General features: G+C 32.2%; 1 protein-coding gene across 1 annotated transcript; it reads left to right on the forward strand.

Annotated features, from left to right (window-relative positions):
• Window positions 1–14598: 14598 nt before the first annotated feature.
• LOC107920905 (probable calcium-binding protein CML35) lies at window positions 14599–15550 on the forward strand. Its single transcript, XM_016850730.2, has one exon. The coding sequence runs from the start codon at window positions 14766–14768 to the stop codon at window positions 15435–15437; it is 672 nt and encodes a 223-aa protein (XP_016706219.1). The 5' UTR covers window positions 14599–14765; the 3' UTR covers window positions 15438–15550.
• Window positions 15551–18995: the final 3445 nt, after the last annotated feature.

Below are 18995 nucleotides of genomic sequence, written 5' to 3' on the forward strand. Positions count from 1 at the left end.
TCCAAATCGTGTCATTTTCATAGTATTCACCAATTCTTAATCTTTTCGGGCCATTTTACATTTTCGTTCATAATCAAATTAGGGAACGATTACGGAATTGAGTACCTCATTATCACAATGCCATAGTAAAACTATGGTCTTGCACATAGTCACATATCACATACCGAGGCCATAGCCCAGCCATGGTCTTACACGGATCACGTATCACACTGATGCCATATCCCAGATATGGTCTTATACAGTAGCACATATCACACCGATGCCATATCCCAGATATGGTCTTATACGGAAGCACATATCACATTTCTCCGAAGCCATAGCCCAGCTATGGTCTTATACGGAAATCACATTTCACATGTTGCCATGGTCCAACCATGGTCTTTTCCGTCAATTCTTCTTAGCCACTGAATGAAAGTACTCAAGTCCGTTGTTCCATTTAATTTGTACTTTTATTCAAATATCATTTTACAATTATCACAGTTTAATGACATTTTATATGCAATAATATACTATATCATTCATGAAATTTTCATTTCAAAACATTAAATTACAAATTGCATTATTAAAAATCATATGAACTTACCTCGATATAAAATATTAGCAATCAAGCCTATTCCTCATAAACTTTATTTTTCCCTCGATCACGACTTGAATCTCGTTTCTCTTGATCTATAATATAAATTATTTCTACTCATTAGCATTTATTTGATTTCTATTTCACTTCACAATTTATGCTGTTCAAATTTTGAAATTGCACTTTTACCCCAACATTTACAGTTTTTACAATTTAGTCCCTACTCAATTCACCCATAAATTGAACTAATTTTTCTCAATTAACTCTTTATTTTATCATTATAAACTATTTCACAACCTGTGATATTCTGAATTTCAACACCAACATCTAATTCACAATTTTTTTCACAATTAGGTCCTAAATACCATTTTCTATCAAAATGACTTAATAAAACAACCTTAATATGAAATTAGAACTTCAATTTCATAATAATTCATCATAAAATACCCTTACTCAGCCAGGGGAACTTCCAATTTCATCCACCAAATCAAAAACTAATGAATTAGATGATTGGACCTAATTGTAAAAGTCGCAAAAACATAAAAATTACTAAGAAAAAGTAAAAATTGAACTTACATGGTGCAAAAATATGAAAAACCAGCATAGGAGACCTGCTACGGCGTTTCTGGCTGAGAAAGATGAAGAAATGTCTAGATTTTTCAATTATATCATTATTTAATTACTAACTTTTATGATATTTCCAATTTTGCCCATTGTTCACATTGTTTTCTTGCTTATTTCATACCCAAACCGTCCAGCTATTAACCTTTGGGTCTAATTGCTCTTTAAATCCATCTTTTTAAATACTTAAGCTATTTAATCACATCTCACAAATTTTGCACTTAGTTCAATTTAGTCCTTTTCACCTAATTAATTACCGAAACCTTAAAATTTCTTGACGAAACTTTAATACTAACTTATTTACACTCCATAAATATTTCTAAAAATATTTATGGCTCGGTTTATGAATTCGAGGTCTCAATACCTCGTTTTTATTCCGTTTTATCTACAACTTCCTATACTACATAATTTCATTTAATATCCAAATGACCAAAATACCCTTACTACTAAACTTTCCAAAAATTCCATCCATGTCCAATTTTTGTCCATAGACTTACAAATTGGTCAAATTGCTCTGTAAGGACCTCTAATTAATAATCTAATTCAATTTTATGCAAAATGCTTCTAGAACACAAGTTTTGCAATTTATTCAATTTAGTCCCTAATTTCAAATTAAGCACTTTATGCATAGAATTTCTTCATGAAATTTTCACACAATCATGCAATCATATCATAGACCTCAAAATAATTATATATAAAAAATTCTTTCTATCTCAGATTTGTGGTCTCGAAACCACTATTCCGATTAGGCCCAAAATTAGGATATTACAACTCTCCCCCCCTTTAGGGATTTTCGTCCCCGAAAATCTTACCAGAAAAGTGGTATTCACTTTTAATCTCATATTTGGTGCCGAAAAACTTTCACTTAGGCAGTACCATGTGCCTCCAATATATCTCTTTTAATTTCTCATATATTCTGAAAGCTTACGGACCCATCTCTTAATTGTTCTTAAATTTTCAACCCTTCTCAGTTTCCTATGATATCATGACATAAAACCCGTATCTCAACTTGATTTAATGGAGACCGGAATTCCAAGATAGAGAAACCCAGAATAAAGAAATCCAGAATAAAGAGATCCAGGATAAAGAAACCCAAGATACGATACTATGCCGGAGAATCGAAAACCAAACTCATAGAGAAAATACAGAATACCCCGATAATTCTTCAAAGAAAGAAAGTCCAAAAGAAAACTTCATTTAATCCCACTAGAATCAAATATAACAAGAACAATATATCTTCCCATACATATATATCAGATGAAGCATCAAGTAGAAGAAACAGAATCATAATATCATACGTATTCTCTTATCAATTCTTATCAGACAAAATGAAATAGAATACCCGATGAAATAGAGCAATATAAATTATAAACCAGTCAGACTACCAATGCTTTCATCCAACACCAGGATTAAAAGACATTCCCATATAACAAAAATTTCTTTAGAAGATCAATAGCCATAGAAATATTTTTTTGAGAACGGGTAAACACATAGAACATCTCAAAAGAGACTGCTAAATCTGTCCAGTCATAAGTATCACACTCAGATAGTTCACATTTCAAATATCATTTCCCTAACTAGTTCTACCGTCACAAATTTCATATTAAACCATTCACTAAAGAAGGCCAGTTCTGAATAAATTTTGATTTACTCTTTTCTCGACCTTGCACCTGAGTAATTCGATTTACCAAAGAGAATTCCTTCTCTAATTGGGACAGTGCATAACTCCAATAATCTTTACATCAATCCGATACTTTATTGTCTCGGACTTTACTTATCAGCTCATTTTCAATCTCTGATCATACTTATAATTATTCTATCACTGAACTCTTTGGGTTCTCAACTGGAAACTTATTCATTACAAATCTCATGAAATTCCATTATAAGTACCACTCCGGTAAGGGGGAGGGGTTGTAGGACCTCTGACTTGACTTTCTTATACATACACATATGACACAACTTCCATCATCATAGCAACATTATCAAAATCATGTCATTCATTCAGGCAATGCAACATTCATGTTGGCTTACATAAATTTTTCTGTTGTCCCATTTAGACAATATACTTATGCATACATTCTATGTTTTCTAGATAGCTTTACTTATCCATTCATTTAATTAAATTAATTCATGCTCTTGACATCATATAAGGCCAAACAAACATAGATATTTGCATCACAATCACAACTTTCATTTCGTGCATCATCATGTACATATCATTACAATCATATAATTCAGTCCAACAATTTAACATAGATAAGTTCATTTCATTATAATCCTTTATCTCATAAAAATTATATATCATTAACATTCATCAACATTCAACGTCCAATCAAGACCAGGACATTTTCATTCGTATCATGATATTATGACCTTTATTCATACCTCTATTACTTTCTATTTATTCCGTTCATCTTATCAAGTAAGCAACATACACTACATCATATGAGCATTAAGCAAATATGTATATTTATCACAATATGAACTTTCATCTCACATATTATCACATATGTATCATAAACTTTTATTCATACTTTTCTGAACCGAGACTTATCATAATCATAACTTTACTCAAATACCTTCACATAATATTGAACATGGTCAGCGCAGCTCGGTTGGAGAGTACCCTGTCTAAATAAAACGGTACTTATATGCGTCGGAAGACATCACACTATCACAGATCAGTGGCATGGCATGTATAACTAAACTTTTACACATGCTAAGTTAGTCTGAGAACCGACTAAACCTGCTCTGATACCAATAAATGTAACGCCCCCTTACCCGAGACCGTCGCCGGAGTCGAGCACGAGGCATTACTAAACTTATTTGGGCACTTAAACAAATTCGGACAAGCTGTCCAACTGCATCATAGTTGCTTAAAAATTCATATCTTGAGTTCCGAAACTCGAAATCAAATTCTATAAATTTTCTCTTAAACTAGACTCATATATCTATCTACTAATTTTTTTTTTTGGTCTGGCCAATTAGTACAGTTTATTAGTTAAAGTCTCCCCTATTTTAGGGTTTGAGTACTCTGACCTCTGTGTATTACGAATCAGATATCTCCCTGTACAGAGTTTCAATGACTATGCCGTTTGTGTCTAATAAAACTAGACTCAATAAGGAATCTATACATATAAAGCATAACTTCTAATTATCATTGTACAATTTATGGTGAATTTCCAAAGTCAAAATAGGGGATCCAGAAATCGCTCTGGCTCTATTTCACAAAAATTTAAACTTCTCATAAAATATAACTCATATACCTGTTTTGTTCCATCCATATGAAAATAGACTAATAATTCTTCAATTCCATATTTTATTCATCATCTAATTGTATCTCTACTATTTTTAATGATTTTTCAAACTCACATCACTGCTGCTGTCTGGATCTATTTTATGGTAAATTTTGCCTATTTCATGGTTTCCATGGATTAGCTAGCAATTTAGCATATATAACACCAAATATGATCATGATTAGCCATTCCAATGGCTAATCATTACCAAACATTTCCATACCACTCAATATCCATATCATAAGACCATATATACAAAATGATTATAATGCTATACATGCCATACTCAAAATATACAAGCCATTACGCCAAGATGGTATACGGATAGTGTGAGTGGGCCTCCAACCGTTCCCGATTTCCGAGCTGGCTTATCAAAACTACAAGGAATGAAAAGGAGGGAGCAAGCATAAATGCTTAGTAAGTCCATATGAAATTAATAAGCAATTACCAACATGCTTTTAAGATAAAACACCACAATTGTACAATTATACATACTCAGCTTAAACTGTTTTATCGAGATACATTTGCTAAATAATTTATATCTGGAGCTACGAAACTTCAAATTAAGTTCTGTTAATTTTCCTTGAAACTAGATTCATATACCTTTCTGCCATAAAATTTCCAGAATTTTTGGTTTAGCCATTTAGTACAGTTTATTCATTAAAGTTTCCCCTGTTTCGCTGTCCAACAGTTCTGATCTCTCTTCACTAAAAATTATTTATCTCATAATTCGGGACTTGGATGATGTTCTTGTCTATCCCTATTGAAAATAGACTCGATAAGGATTTTAAATATATAAATTAAAACTAATAATTATTTTTTTACAATTTCTAATGATTTTCTAAAATCAGAATAGGGGATCTCAAAGTCATTCAAACTCTGTCTCACAACAATTTAAATATCTCATAACATAAAATCCAATTGCATGTACCGTTTCCTCTATATGAAACTAGACTCATCAGGCTTTAATCTCATATTTTACTCAGCCCGTAACTCAATTTCCACAATTTATGGTGAATTTCAAACGTTACACTACCGCAGTAACCCAAAACTGCCAAGGCCATATTTATTCATTCACCACTATTATTCACTAAATCCATACAATATCATTTCATCCATCATGGTAAGAGCACATAATTATGCTTCATAAGCATAGATCCATAATCTCAATGTCATCAAGTATCAAGAACTTATTCCAAATCGTGTCATTTTCATAGTATTCACCAATTCTTAATCTTTTCGGGCCATTTTACATTTTCGTTCATAATCAAATTAGGGAACGATTACGGAATTGAGTACCTCATTATCACAATGCCATAGTAAAACTATGGTCTTGCACATAGTCACATATCACATACCGAGGCCATAGCCCAGCCATGGTCTTACACGGATCACGTATCACACTGATGCCATATCCCAGATATGGTCTTATACAGTAGCACATATCACACCGATGCCATATCCCGGATATGGTCTTATACGGAAGCACATATCACATTTCTCCGAAGCCATAGCCCAGCTATGGTCTTATACGGAAATCACATTTCACATGTTGCCATGGTCCAACCATGGTCTTTTCCGTCAATTCTTCTTAGCCACTGAATGAAAGTACTCAAGTCCGTTGTTCCATTTAATTTGTACTTTTATTCAAATATCATTTTACAATTATCAGAGTTTAATGACATTTTATATGCAATAATATACTATATCATTCATGAAATTTTCATTTCAAAACATTAAATTACACATTGCATTATTAAAAATCATATGAACTTACCTCGATATAAAATATTAGCAACCGAGCCTATTCCTCGTAAACTTTATTTTTCCCTCGATCACGACTTGAATCTCGTTTCTCTTGATCTATAATATAAATTATTTCTACTCATTAGCATTTATTTGATTTCTATTTCACTTCACAATTTATGCTGTTCAAATTTCGAAATTGCACTTTTACCCTAAAATTTACAGTTTTTACAATTTAGTTCCTACTCAATTCACCCATAAATTGAACTAATTTTTCTCAATTAACTCTTTATTTTATCATTATAAACTATTTCACAACCTTTGATATTCTGAATTTCAACACCAACATCTAATTCACAATTTTTTTCACAATTAGGTCCTAAATACCATTTTCTATCAAAATGACTTAATAAAACAACCTTAATATGAAATTAGAACTTCAATTTCATAATAATTCATCATAAAATGCCCTTACTCAGCCAGGGGAACTTCCAATTTCATCCACCAAATCAAAAACTAATGAATTAGATGATTGGACCTAATTGTAAAAGTCACAAAAACAAAAAAATTACTAAGAAAAAGTAAAAATTGAACTTAAATGGTGCAAAAATATGAAAAACCAGCATAGGAGACCTGCTACGGCGTTTCTGGCTGAGAAAGATGAAGAAATGTCTAGATTTTTCAATTATACCATTATTTAATTACTAACTTTTATGCTATTTCCAATTTTGCCCCTTGTTCACATTGTTTTCTTGCTTATTTCATACCCAAACCGTCCAGCCATTAACCTTTGGGTCTAATTGCTCTTTAAATCCATCTTTTTAAATACTTAAGCTATTTAATCACATCTCACAAATTTTGCACTTAGTTCAATTTAGTCCTTTTCACCTAATTAATTACCGAAACCTTAAAATTTCTTGACGAAACTTTAATACTAACTTATTTACACTCCATAAATATTTCTAAAAATATTTATGGCTCGGTTTATGAATTCGAGGTCTCAATACCTCGTTTTTATTCCGTTTTATCTACAACTTCCTATACTACATAATTTCATTTAATATCCAAATGACCAAAATACCCTTACTACTAAACTTTCCAAAAATTCCATCCATATCCAATTTTTGTCCATAGACTTACAAATTGGTCAAATTGCTCTGTAAGGACCTCTAATTAATAATCTAATTCAATTTTATGCAAAATGCTTCTAGAACACAAGTTTTGCAATTTATTCAATTTAGTCCCTAATTTCAAATTAAGCACTTTATGCATAGAATTTCTTCATGAAATTTTCACACAATCATGCAATCATATCATAGACCTCAAAATAATTATAAAAAAAAAATTCTTTCTATCTCAGATTTGTGGTCTTGAAACCACTATTCCGACTAGGCCTAAAATTAGGATATTACACTAGATCATTCTGCAAAATCAACATGAAGGTAATGCAGCTATGCAAATGTCAAAACTACAAATTTTAACTACTAGATTTGAAAATTTGAAAATGAATGAAGAGGAAAAATTTTCTAAATTCTATGTTAGGTTATTTGACATTTTGAATGAAGTGAACGCTATTCAAGGTAAAATTGGTGTGAAAAGTTCTAACACCCTTATTAGAACAATTTGCAATTAAAGTTGCAGTAATTGAAGACATCACCACTCTCAAGTTGGATGAGCTGATGAGTTCTCGAGGAGGCTAAGGTAACAAGTTACAACAGAAAAAGAACATTAGTTTCAATGTTCTGCAGGTTGTTCTAACTAAAAAGCAAAATGGTGAAGTTATGGATGAATTAAAGGAATAAATAACATTACTCTCAAAGAACTTCAACAGAGCCCGAAACAATATAGTAGTTTGGACTGATGAAGAAACTGAAAGAGATTATTTTGACTCCAATGAGGAAAGAAGCAATTATTTTGCTTTGATTTTAGCTGCTCCAGTTGAAGTTCAAACAATTTATGAGACAAATGAAGATTTTGATCAGGATGATGATCCTTATGGCTTGATTGAAAATGCATATCTTCAAATGATTTTTTAAAAGAAGTGGTCGTCTTCAAAAGGGAAAAAGAGAAGCTTGATGTTTTGAAGAACACCAAAAAATAGTTGGTGGGTTCTAAAACAATTATGTTTTAAAAAAATAAAAGCTGCTACTAAGTTTTATTCTATAAAGAAAAGGATTAGCGATAGAGACAGATAAGAACTGAACTGATTTCAACATTTATATTATTCACTAATCAATGCCTTTAAATAGGCAAAATTCCAACAGCTAATGGCAAGGAAATAGGAATCCCACTACAACAAAATATCGAAATTAGAGGAGCAATAACAATAAAATATTGATAACTTATTAATAGATTATTTGCACAAGACTTGATCTTTTTAACCAACTACTTGACTCAATCAAACTCCACACACATACGTACAGCTTTAACAAACTCTCTCTTAAACCAAAAACTCGCAAATATTTGGTTTAAAAGGCTATAGCTTCAAACGAATGGATCTTCCAAAGTGCAGACACCAAGCAACCTTTTTAACTTCTGAAATGCAGCTCTCTTTAAAGATTTAGTGAAAATATCAGCAATTTGGTCTTTATTCCTACAATAAATCAAATCAATGATGCCATTATTTCTAAGATCCCACAAATACTGGTACTTCACATCTATATGCTTGCTTCATCCATGTAACACTAGATTCTTGGAAAGTTTGATTGCTAAATTATTGTCACAGAAAATTCTTGTTGCTCCTTGCTGCAATAAGTTTAGTTCGTCAAGTATTTTCCTCAACCAAACAGCTTGACAGGCACAAGCTGTTGCAGACACAAACTTGGCTTCAGTTGTAGATAAAGTAACAATTGGTTGCTTTTTTTTACGACCATGAAATAACCCCTAAGCCCAGCATAAATGCATAACCTGAAGTACTATTTCTATCATCTTAATGACCAGCATAATCATTGTCTGTAAAGCTAAATAAATTTGATTTTTCACTCTTTTTGTGGAATAGACTATAACTAGAAGTACCTTTTAAATACCGAAGTATTCTTTTTGCAGCTAAAAAATGAATTTCCTTTGGGCACTCCATGAACCTGCTAATGAGACTTACAACATGCATAATGTCTAGTTTTGTTGCAGTTAAATACATCAAGCTTCCCACCATTTGCTTATAGATGGTGCTATCAACCTTCCTCACTTCAGGATCTCGAATAAGCTTCATGCTCACTTTATTGGTGTGCAAACAGAGTTGCAATTCTTTATTTGAAACCTGTCTAAACTTTCTTGCACATATTTCTTTTGAAAAATAAAAATTCCAGTAGCAGATTGCACCATTTCAATGCCCAAAAAATAATGAAGCATGCCAACATCAGTCATATCAAATTCAATCATCATAGACTTCTTTAATTTTTGAAACATGGCAACATCACTCCCAGTAAAAATAAGATCATCAATATATAAGCAAACAATAATCATTTTACCTCCATCACCAACCTTGGTAAAAAGTGTATGATCATATGAACACTTTAGAAAGCCTTCTTTTAGAAAGTAAGCTTCGATGCGACTATACCAAGCCCTTGGGGCTTGCTTCAACCTATACAAATCCTTCTTTAACCTATACACTTTGTGCTCATTTCCATGCTTTAATATTCAGGAGGTTGTTCAACAAACACTTGTTCTTTCAAATCACCATGTAAAAACATTGATTTAACATCTAATTGGAAAATAAGCTACGAGTTTTGAGCTGCAAGAGCAATCACAAGCCTGATTGTATCATGACGAGCAACAGGGGCAAACACCTCTTTGTAATCAACACAAATTCCTACTTATAGCCTTTAGTTACTAAGCGCGCCTTGACTTTGTCAAGCTCGCCATTTTCCTTCAGTTTTGTCTTATAAAACCACTTCACACCAATTATTTTGTGCCCTTTGAAAAGATCAGTCAACTCCCAAGTGTTGTTGTGTTCAATGGCTATCATTTCTTCATTCATTGCTTTTTTCTATTTGGACTCTTTTATGGTTTCTTCAAATGCTACTGGACCAAAATCTAAAGATATTCCCTCTACCACAAAATTCTCCATTCATGCAGGTCTCCTCATGTTACATTGAGGACGCACATTAGTAGATTCAACGGCTTGTTGCTCACTTTGCACTTGCACTATTGGCTGCTGCCCTCCATCTTCCTTATCACCATCAAAACCAACTTGTATTAATATTTGTTGTTCAGTTTTATCTGCGTCCTAATTCCAAAATTGATCTTCAATGAACACCAAATCACGATTAATAACAATCTTCTTAGTGATAGGATTGTACAATTTGTACACTTTTGATTGCTTACTAACACTAAGAAAAATGCATTTGTCTCATTTGTCATCAAGTTTTTTCCTCTTTTGATTTGGAACATTGGTATAGGCAACACACTCAAAGATTCTAAAATAATCTACAGTCGATTTTTGATCACTCCAATCTTCTTGTGGTATGATATTTTGAACAGCTACGATGGGGCTTCTATTCAAGATATGGGTACTCTAATTGATTGCTTCAGGGTAGAAAGCTTTTGGTACTCCACTCTATGTCAAAAGACTTCGTACCATGTTCAAAATTATGTAATTCTTCCTTTCGCAGATGTTATTTTGTTGAGGTGTGTATGCTGCTGTTAGTTGCTTCTTAATTCCTTTCTTATCACAAAAAAAAAACAAATTCTTTTAAATTATATTCTCCACCACGATCACTACGCAGCACCTTGATTGAAGTCACTGCTTCTTTTTCAACTAGAGCTTTGAAACTCTTAAAGGCTGTTAGAGCTTCGAATTTTTCATGAAAATAATAAACCTAAGTTTTTCTACTAAAATCATCAATGAACGATATAAAATATCATTTACCTCTATTTGACGTAGGAGTGATCGATCTACGTAAGTCTAAATGCACAAGCTCCAACGCTTTCCTCGCTCTTCATGATTTTCCTTTTTGAAATGGTTCTCAATGTTGTTTACTGATAACACATTCTTCACATACTTGAGAAGGACTTTGGATATGTGGGAGGCTTGTTACCATATTCTTTTGCTGTAATGTTTTTAAACCTCTAAAATTTAAATGCCCATACTAGAAGTGCCAAAGCCAACTTTCATCTTTAAAACTTGCAGAGAAGCATGAATTGGTGACGATGTGGAGGTACAATGGAAACATTCTGTTAGGTGTCATATTAACTTAGGCAATTAATCCCAATTTTTCATCTTGTATTCTGCAAACTCCATCTTTAATGGAAACCTCATATCCCTTTTCTTATAGTTGGCCAATGCTCAACAAATTTGTTTTCAAATGTGGAACAAATAGGACATTAGATATAGTATGAATAACATTACTTTTTGTTTGAATTGTTACCTCTCCCTTCCCCATTACAGAGACTTTTGAATCATTACCGAACTTCACATTGTCATGCATAAACTCATCTAACACCGAAAACACAGACTTGTCGCCACTCATGTGATTGTTGCAATCTGTGTCCAAGTACCTAAATTCTTTTGCGTTTCTTCTTTGACATACAAGCCATTAGCAAAGACACTTCTTCATTTTCTACAAAGTTAGGTCTGTCTCCATTTTCATTATTCAAATTAACTCGACATTTTGATTGATAATGGCCATACTTGGGACACCGAAAACACTCAACATCAGATTTGTCTGCTGACTTTATTCTGAAAGATGTAGAGTAATGGCCTCCTCTTCCTCTTCCTCTCCTTTGAGAATGAGACTCGTGTTGGTGATGGTGGTAACCACGATCATTATTTACTTTACCTCCACCTCTGCCTCTGCCTCTACCTTTTCCTCTACCATGACCTCCTCTGGTTGTGAGATGATTATCTGTAGAAGCCTTCAATGCATACTCTTCCTTCTCTTGCTGACAAATTTTTTGCTCATGTATCAACAAAAAACTTTGTAGCTCATCAATTAAAAATCGGTTATCAACTCATCTGATTTCATTCGTAGTGTTTCAAACTCCAAACAAAGTGCTTGAAGCTACTGCCTCTTTGCCCTCGTAGAACCCTGATATTTTTTCTTCATGGAATCCCAAATATGCTTGGATATGTCTTTACAAAGGATGGTTTCCAAGATTGAACGGTCAATTGCTTGGAAAAAATAATTTTTTGCTTTTAAATCTTTCAAGTGCAACCCTTCTATTTTCTTATTCTGAGCCTCTGTCACTATTGTGTTATTTGTTGGCTCCTCAATTCCCTCAAAAACAACCTGTCAATACTCCTTGGACCTTAAGAAGTTCTCCATCAACATACTCAAATGATTGTAGTATCCATCAAAGCGGGGAATGGATGGTTGAACAAAGTTGTGGGTGGCCATCACTTTGCTTGTTGTTGCTATTGAAAAAATCTAAGGCTTAAACCTGGCTCGGATACCAATGAAAAAAAATAAAAGCTGCTGCTAAGTTTTATTCTATAAAGAAAAGGATTAGCGATAGAGACAGATAAAAATTGAACTGATTTCAACATTTATATTATTCACTAATCAATGCCTTTAAATAGGCAAAATTCCAACAGCTAATAGCTAGGAAATAGGAATCCCACTACAACAGAATATCGAAATTAGAGGAGCAATAACAGTAAAATATTGATAAATTATTAACAGGTTATTTGCACAAGACATGATATTTTTAACCAACTACTTGACTTAATCAAACTCCACACACACACATACAATTTTAACATCATGAAGAAACTTGGTGGCCAAAGTGAAAAACTAGGTGAGATTTTGGCTACAAAGAGATTTGAACCCGATCATTATGGACATGGCTATCCTAGAGTTGGTAAGAAAGTCGATCCTCTTATTGTCTTCATTAAGTTTCTTCTGTGCAAAGTACAAGTAACAAACAAATGAGGAGTATCATTTATCACTACTGTGGAAAGGTTGGGCATATAAGACCTTATTATTACAAGTTGTTGGATGGTCACGTGCAATTGTAGTTCGAACTGGAGTTAGGATAAAGCAGTCTTGTCAGAAGCAAATATGAGTCAAAAAAGGTTAAAAATGTTTAATTATAGCACACACATCCTTGAAGCATGTCACTTAAGCTAATATTCTAACAAAAATTCAAGAAAAAAAGCTCTCTAACTTGATGACTGACTCACGACAATTGGGAAGATGAACATGAAAATTTTCTTTTCCTTCTTCTTGTTTATGGTTTGAAGAATATGAATAAAGCCACTAACTTCTTCATCTTTTCTTTTCTTTTTAGTTAAACTAAGTTATTCTTAATTTATAATTAATTAATGACTAAAAATGACTTAGTTAATGGTTAGTGGAGATTGATGGGTGAGATTAAGGCTTTGCACTTTAATTTGTTAGTGGTTTAATTGCATTTAAGGGCTTTGCTTAATCTTTCATCTAATTCCACCTAATTTAGCTACTTTACAATTTAGTCCCTAAGTAGTAATTACTAAACTTTCTAACTCTCCAATTCCATTCTTGCCCTGAAACCTTTTGGTTTAATTTTTCGAAATAGCTCGGTTTAATAAATTCGGCCTCGAAATAGAATTTCTCGACACTGGTAAAAAATGTATAGTCACATTGGAATTTAAAAATATATAAAATTTTTAAAAAAATTTAAATATATAAATTAATATAAAAATATAAAAAAATTTACATCAAGAATGAATCCAAAAGTATGTGGAAAACAATTTATCTAGATTCATTCTAGAAGTGTTTTCTAGTTCTTTTATATATTTATATATTTTTATAAATTTATAAAAAAAATTATTCTTTTTATAATTTTATGTATTATATATTACAATTTTTTATATACTTTTTCAAAATATTAATAACTTAAAATTTTATATCTTATAAAATAAAAATAAAAATATATAAAACGATCAAAAACATATCTAAAATGAATATAGATAGTTGGTTGTCTATGAGAATAAATTATATTTTTTATTATTTTATATAATTGTAAATATTTTAAAATTTTTATTTATATTTGTCATGTGTCATATGTCATTACTATATTAACTATAAGGGTGATGTCAATGCAAACTAACAGTGTTAATGTGGGAAAATAAATGAAAGTGAGTCAATTTTTTAAGGTGCAAACTATCATTTATTTTTCTTAAAAATTTCAAAATTTTAAGAGTTTAATGAGAATTTTTAAAAAAGGTTCAATTAATTTTTTTATGAAATTAATAAAAATTTTCAAAAATTTAAGAGAAATTAATTAATTTTAAAAAAAAATTCAAGAAACAAATTAAAAATTTAGAGAATAATAAAAAATGTGAAAAGAAGCTCTATTAACGTTTTTATGATGAATAAATTAAAATTTAAAAGTAATCAATTAAATTATAAGATGGGAAAGAAAGAGAAGTAGAAACGCATAAAGCAAAATATACTACTATATAAATGAAGAAAATGTTCTCTAATGAAGTTTCCTGGAAGTTGCAATGGAACTTGAATGCCTCCATTTAAGCATCCTCACCTTCTCACCCCCTACCCATCCTATTTTCCTAATCCCCCAGTTTTCTTTCTTATTTTTCTTAATTTATCATGAAACTAATCAATAGGCTTAGTCCCAAACATCTCTTTCGATCTAATAAAAAGGGTCTATCTACTGTCTCCAAGCTCGATCCTTCGTCGTATACTAGTTCCGGTTCTGCTTCGTCTTCTTCGTCAGAATCCGTTTCCTCAGTTCACAAAGGAAATCAATACCCTTTAGCGGCAACAGTAGGAATCGGAACACCCACCAGTGCTTTACCCGAAACATCGGTTGACTGGTTAGATTTTTCTGCTAATTTTTATGTAGAACTTTGCCAAGCTTTTAAAACGATGGATAAAGATAACGATGGGGTTATTACCAGAAGCGAGGTCGAGGCTTTGCTTAGCAAGTTCGCCAGGCAGCCGCCGAGCCAAGAAGAGATTTCGTCCATGCTTCGCGAGGTGGATGGAGACGGCGATGGGTGCATCAGCCTGGAAACGTTGATGAACCAGGTGGCTGGATCGGCTTGCGAACCGGAGCTGAGAGAGACGTTTGATATATTTGATACGGATCATGACGGGAAGATCACGGCGGAGGAGTTGATGGCGTTTTATAAGGAGAAATTAGGGGACGAGAGGTGCACGTTAGAGGATTGCCGGTTCATGATAGCTAGTGTTGATAAGAATGGAGATGGTTTTGTGGGCTTCGATGACTTCTCCAGAATGATGGAGATGCAGGGATGATCATCATTATATTTATTCGATTTTAATTTCATCATTTGATTTGTGTGTTTTCTGAATTGGGATTTGGAAATAATTTACTCAAATCAATGCATTTATTGTAGGAGTTTTTCTTACATTGCATCCAACTAATGTTCATCTTGCAATGCTTCATCCACCCTGTTTGGTTCAATGGTTGAGACATAGCAGGCCAACTTGACCATTTCTCAAAAGTTGATCTCTTTGCCTCTAGTTTTGTCAATGGCATTCTTTGGAGGATGATCTTTGCAAATTTTGGCTGAAGGTTTAAGTTTCGACTCTATTTCAACAGTCTTGGTTGCATCTGTTCCAACTTTCGTCCTATATGTTGTTTGAATAGAATTTGAAACATTATCATCTTTTAGGCAGTTCACTTCAGTAGAGGGAGAACCATCAATGATCACATTTATAGACTCTAGCACAGTTTTGATACGAGTGTTGTACACTCTATAAGCCTGGCTGTTTGTTAAGTACCTTACAATTTAGGATCATGATCCTTAGGGGTATAACATGGGCTTCCAAAAGTTTGAAAGTATGCTACCGTTAGCTTTCTCCCTTTCCAAATCTCATAAGGGGTTATTTTGGTGTGTGGTCTCAAGATAGATCTGTTTGCAACATAACTTGTTGTGTTGATAGCTTTAGCCCATAATTTATGAGAGATGTTCTTTTAATTTAGCATAACCTACGTCATTTCTTGCAATGCCATGTTCTTTCTCTCTACAATACCATTTTGTTAAGGTGTTTTGGGTGCTGAAAATTCAAGAGAAATCCTTTCTTGCTCACAAAAATTAGTGAACTAATGATTCTCGAATTCCTTCCCATGGCCACTTCAAATTTGCATGATCTTTCCAATCCTTTCTCCCTTTTCATTCATAACCTTGATGCAAAGCATCTTGAAAACATCAATTGCCTTTGATTTTTCCTTCAAAAAAAATCAACCCAAGTTAAGAGTGAAAAATTATCAACACAGACAAGTATATACCTTTTTCCTCCGAGGTTCTCGTTTTGCATTGGACCCATAAGATCCATATGTAGTAGTTCCAACGGCCTTGTTGTAACAATCTATTATAACTGAGGATGGGTGGGTGATGTTGCTTTCTATTTAAACAATTACCGCAAGGTCTGGTAATCGCTCCACCAAGCTTAGGTAGCCCATAAATTGCACCATGTCTAATAATTCTTTATAGGCTTTTGTTATTAACATGACTCAATCTTTGATGTCATAATTCTAACTCACGAGCCCTTTTACAAATCTCATTGCACACCAACCTATAGCAATTATCAAAAGATCTAGCACTCTTCATAACACATTTATCATTGAATCTCGTACTTGGCAACCTTCTTTAGTGAACCTCACATGATACCTTTGATCACAAAGTTGACTCACACTAATCAAGTTTGCTTTAGTCCTTCCACTAAATCAACATTTTGTAGCTTAGATAACCCATCCGCATGAAGACTACCTTTTCCAACAATTCTTCCTTTTTGACGATCTCCAAAAGTACTTTTTTGCATCTCACTTTTGAAGATTTTTCAAAAAGCTCCTGTCTCCATTCATATGCCTTGAGCACCCACTATCAAAATACTAAATCTCCATTAATGAATACTTATAAGCTAAAGAGAGAATGGTAACAACGTTGGGCAATAAGCATGTTTTGGAGTATCTTGAAGTCCCTAGATTATAGTTTAAGAGTCAGAATTAGATTCAAACGAGAAAATTACAAGTTACGTGAAAATCGAACATTAGGGTTCTAGGTGGTTAAGTTAATGCATGTCATATTTAAATCGAATGATTCATTGTTTGAATGTGTGAATCTAACATTGACTCTGTATTTGAATTATCGAATATAGTTAAAGACGTAATTGAGACCTTGAAAGACATAGAAAAGGAGAAAGCGATTGACGAGTGATGATTTCAGTTTGTGCAAACATAATTTGCTTTCTTTACATCAATTCATTAAGCAACTAAGCTTATAGAATTGTTAGTGATGGATGATACATGAATTGTGTGTTAATGCTTTGTATATTTTGAAAATGATTGGTAAGTTGTTAAGTATGTATTAAATTAGAACGATATCATGATAAGAACTGTATTGAATTGTGTTTTGATGTTAAATGCCCTATTAAACAATGTCAGATAGAATTTCAGATATAGTTAGCATGTTATAGGATTCGTTTGTGTTGGAGGAAGCATTTTTGGCACTTATGTGCAACATTCTGGTACTTATGTGCAATTCAATCTGACACTTTAGTGCAAATCATTCTGGTATCATACGTGTATATTCTAAAGTGTTAGAGGATTAATTTGAATATTTGTTCTTAAGTTAATAGGAGCTAAAATATGGAAATGAAATGTGATAAAAAAATATGATAGTGAAATGATTCATTGGCACAATTATTTAAGTTTTTCTAAACTCATATGTTTATAATTATTATTGACAGATAGTTACGGAGATGTGATTAATTTTAAAATATATATATATTAATATTTCATAAAAAATTATTGACATGATTATTATTTTTTGTATAATCACAATATCCTCATTTATTTTACAGTTTAAGTATATTCCTATTCAAGTTGAGACTGATATTTAAGTAAAACATTTTCAACAATATCAACTCTAGAATTAAAACTAAATGTAAACCCATAGACAAAAAATTAATTTCCATTTCTTCCAACTATTTTACTGGTTGACATAATTATTTTTAATGCTTTATTTAATATGGGAGTTGACTAAACTGTTTCAGTACATGGGGTGTGACATTGACAGGAAATGGAATTTATTTATTTCCAGGCGCAAATGAATGGTTATATTATTTATATGTAATACAAATGGCATGGCATGCTTCCAGCTTTACGTTGGTTCTTCAGTCACCACAAAAAATAAAAGGTGTATATTTAAAATAGACTCTCTCCAGCTTTCCTACGCATGTGTTCTTTTTTTTTTTTTCTAAATTTGTTGGTATTATTTATTCGTTCATTACAAGATGGATTCAGGTATATTCTGTCTCACCAGGCAGTTTGGATCCGTAACCAGACATAACATACAATAATAGCGATGTTATAGGTAAAAATATCATGAGATACCTGCATTAAAAGTTAAATTAAATTTTATCTTATTTATTTTAAAAAAAGATAAATTAATTTCTATACGTTAAATTTTATTTCTATTCATAAAAACTGTCAAATAATTATTTATGATGTGTCTCATTTTTTTAATTTACATGAATCAACTTTTAACAATAAAGTTAAAAAAACTTGTTCTTTAATATAATATACCAAAATTATTTTGCCTTTTATAGTAGAGGAAAAAATTGCAAAAAAAATTGCAATGTTATCTACTATGAGAACCTCCACTCTATATTATAATAATATTGGCACTACATTATTTGAACATAAATATGAAAAAGAAAATTAATATATTAATGCTTTTATTACTTGCTTGAATGGATTATTATTGGCGTTTGATATTTTGTTTGCTTTTATTAATAAAAAATATTTGGCTTAGAAGAAAAAAGAGGGGCAAAGTACCGTATTGAAGG

The sequence above is a fragment of the Gossypium hirsutum genome, chromosome A01, assembly GCF_007990345.1.
Source record: "Gossypium hirsutum isolate 1008001.06 chromosome A01, Gossypium_hirsutum_v2.1, whole genome shotgun sequence".
NCBI classification, from domain to species: Eukaryota; Viridiplantae; Streptophyta; class Magnoliopsida; order Malvales; family Malvaceae; genus Gossypium; species Gossypium hirsutum.

What these genes read in the sequence shown, in the direction of transcription:
- LOC107920905 (XM_016850730.2), top strand. Translation starts at nt 14,766, where the DNA reads ATGAAACTAATCAATAGGCTTAGTCCCAAACATCTCTTTCGATCTAAT.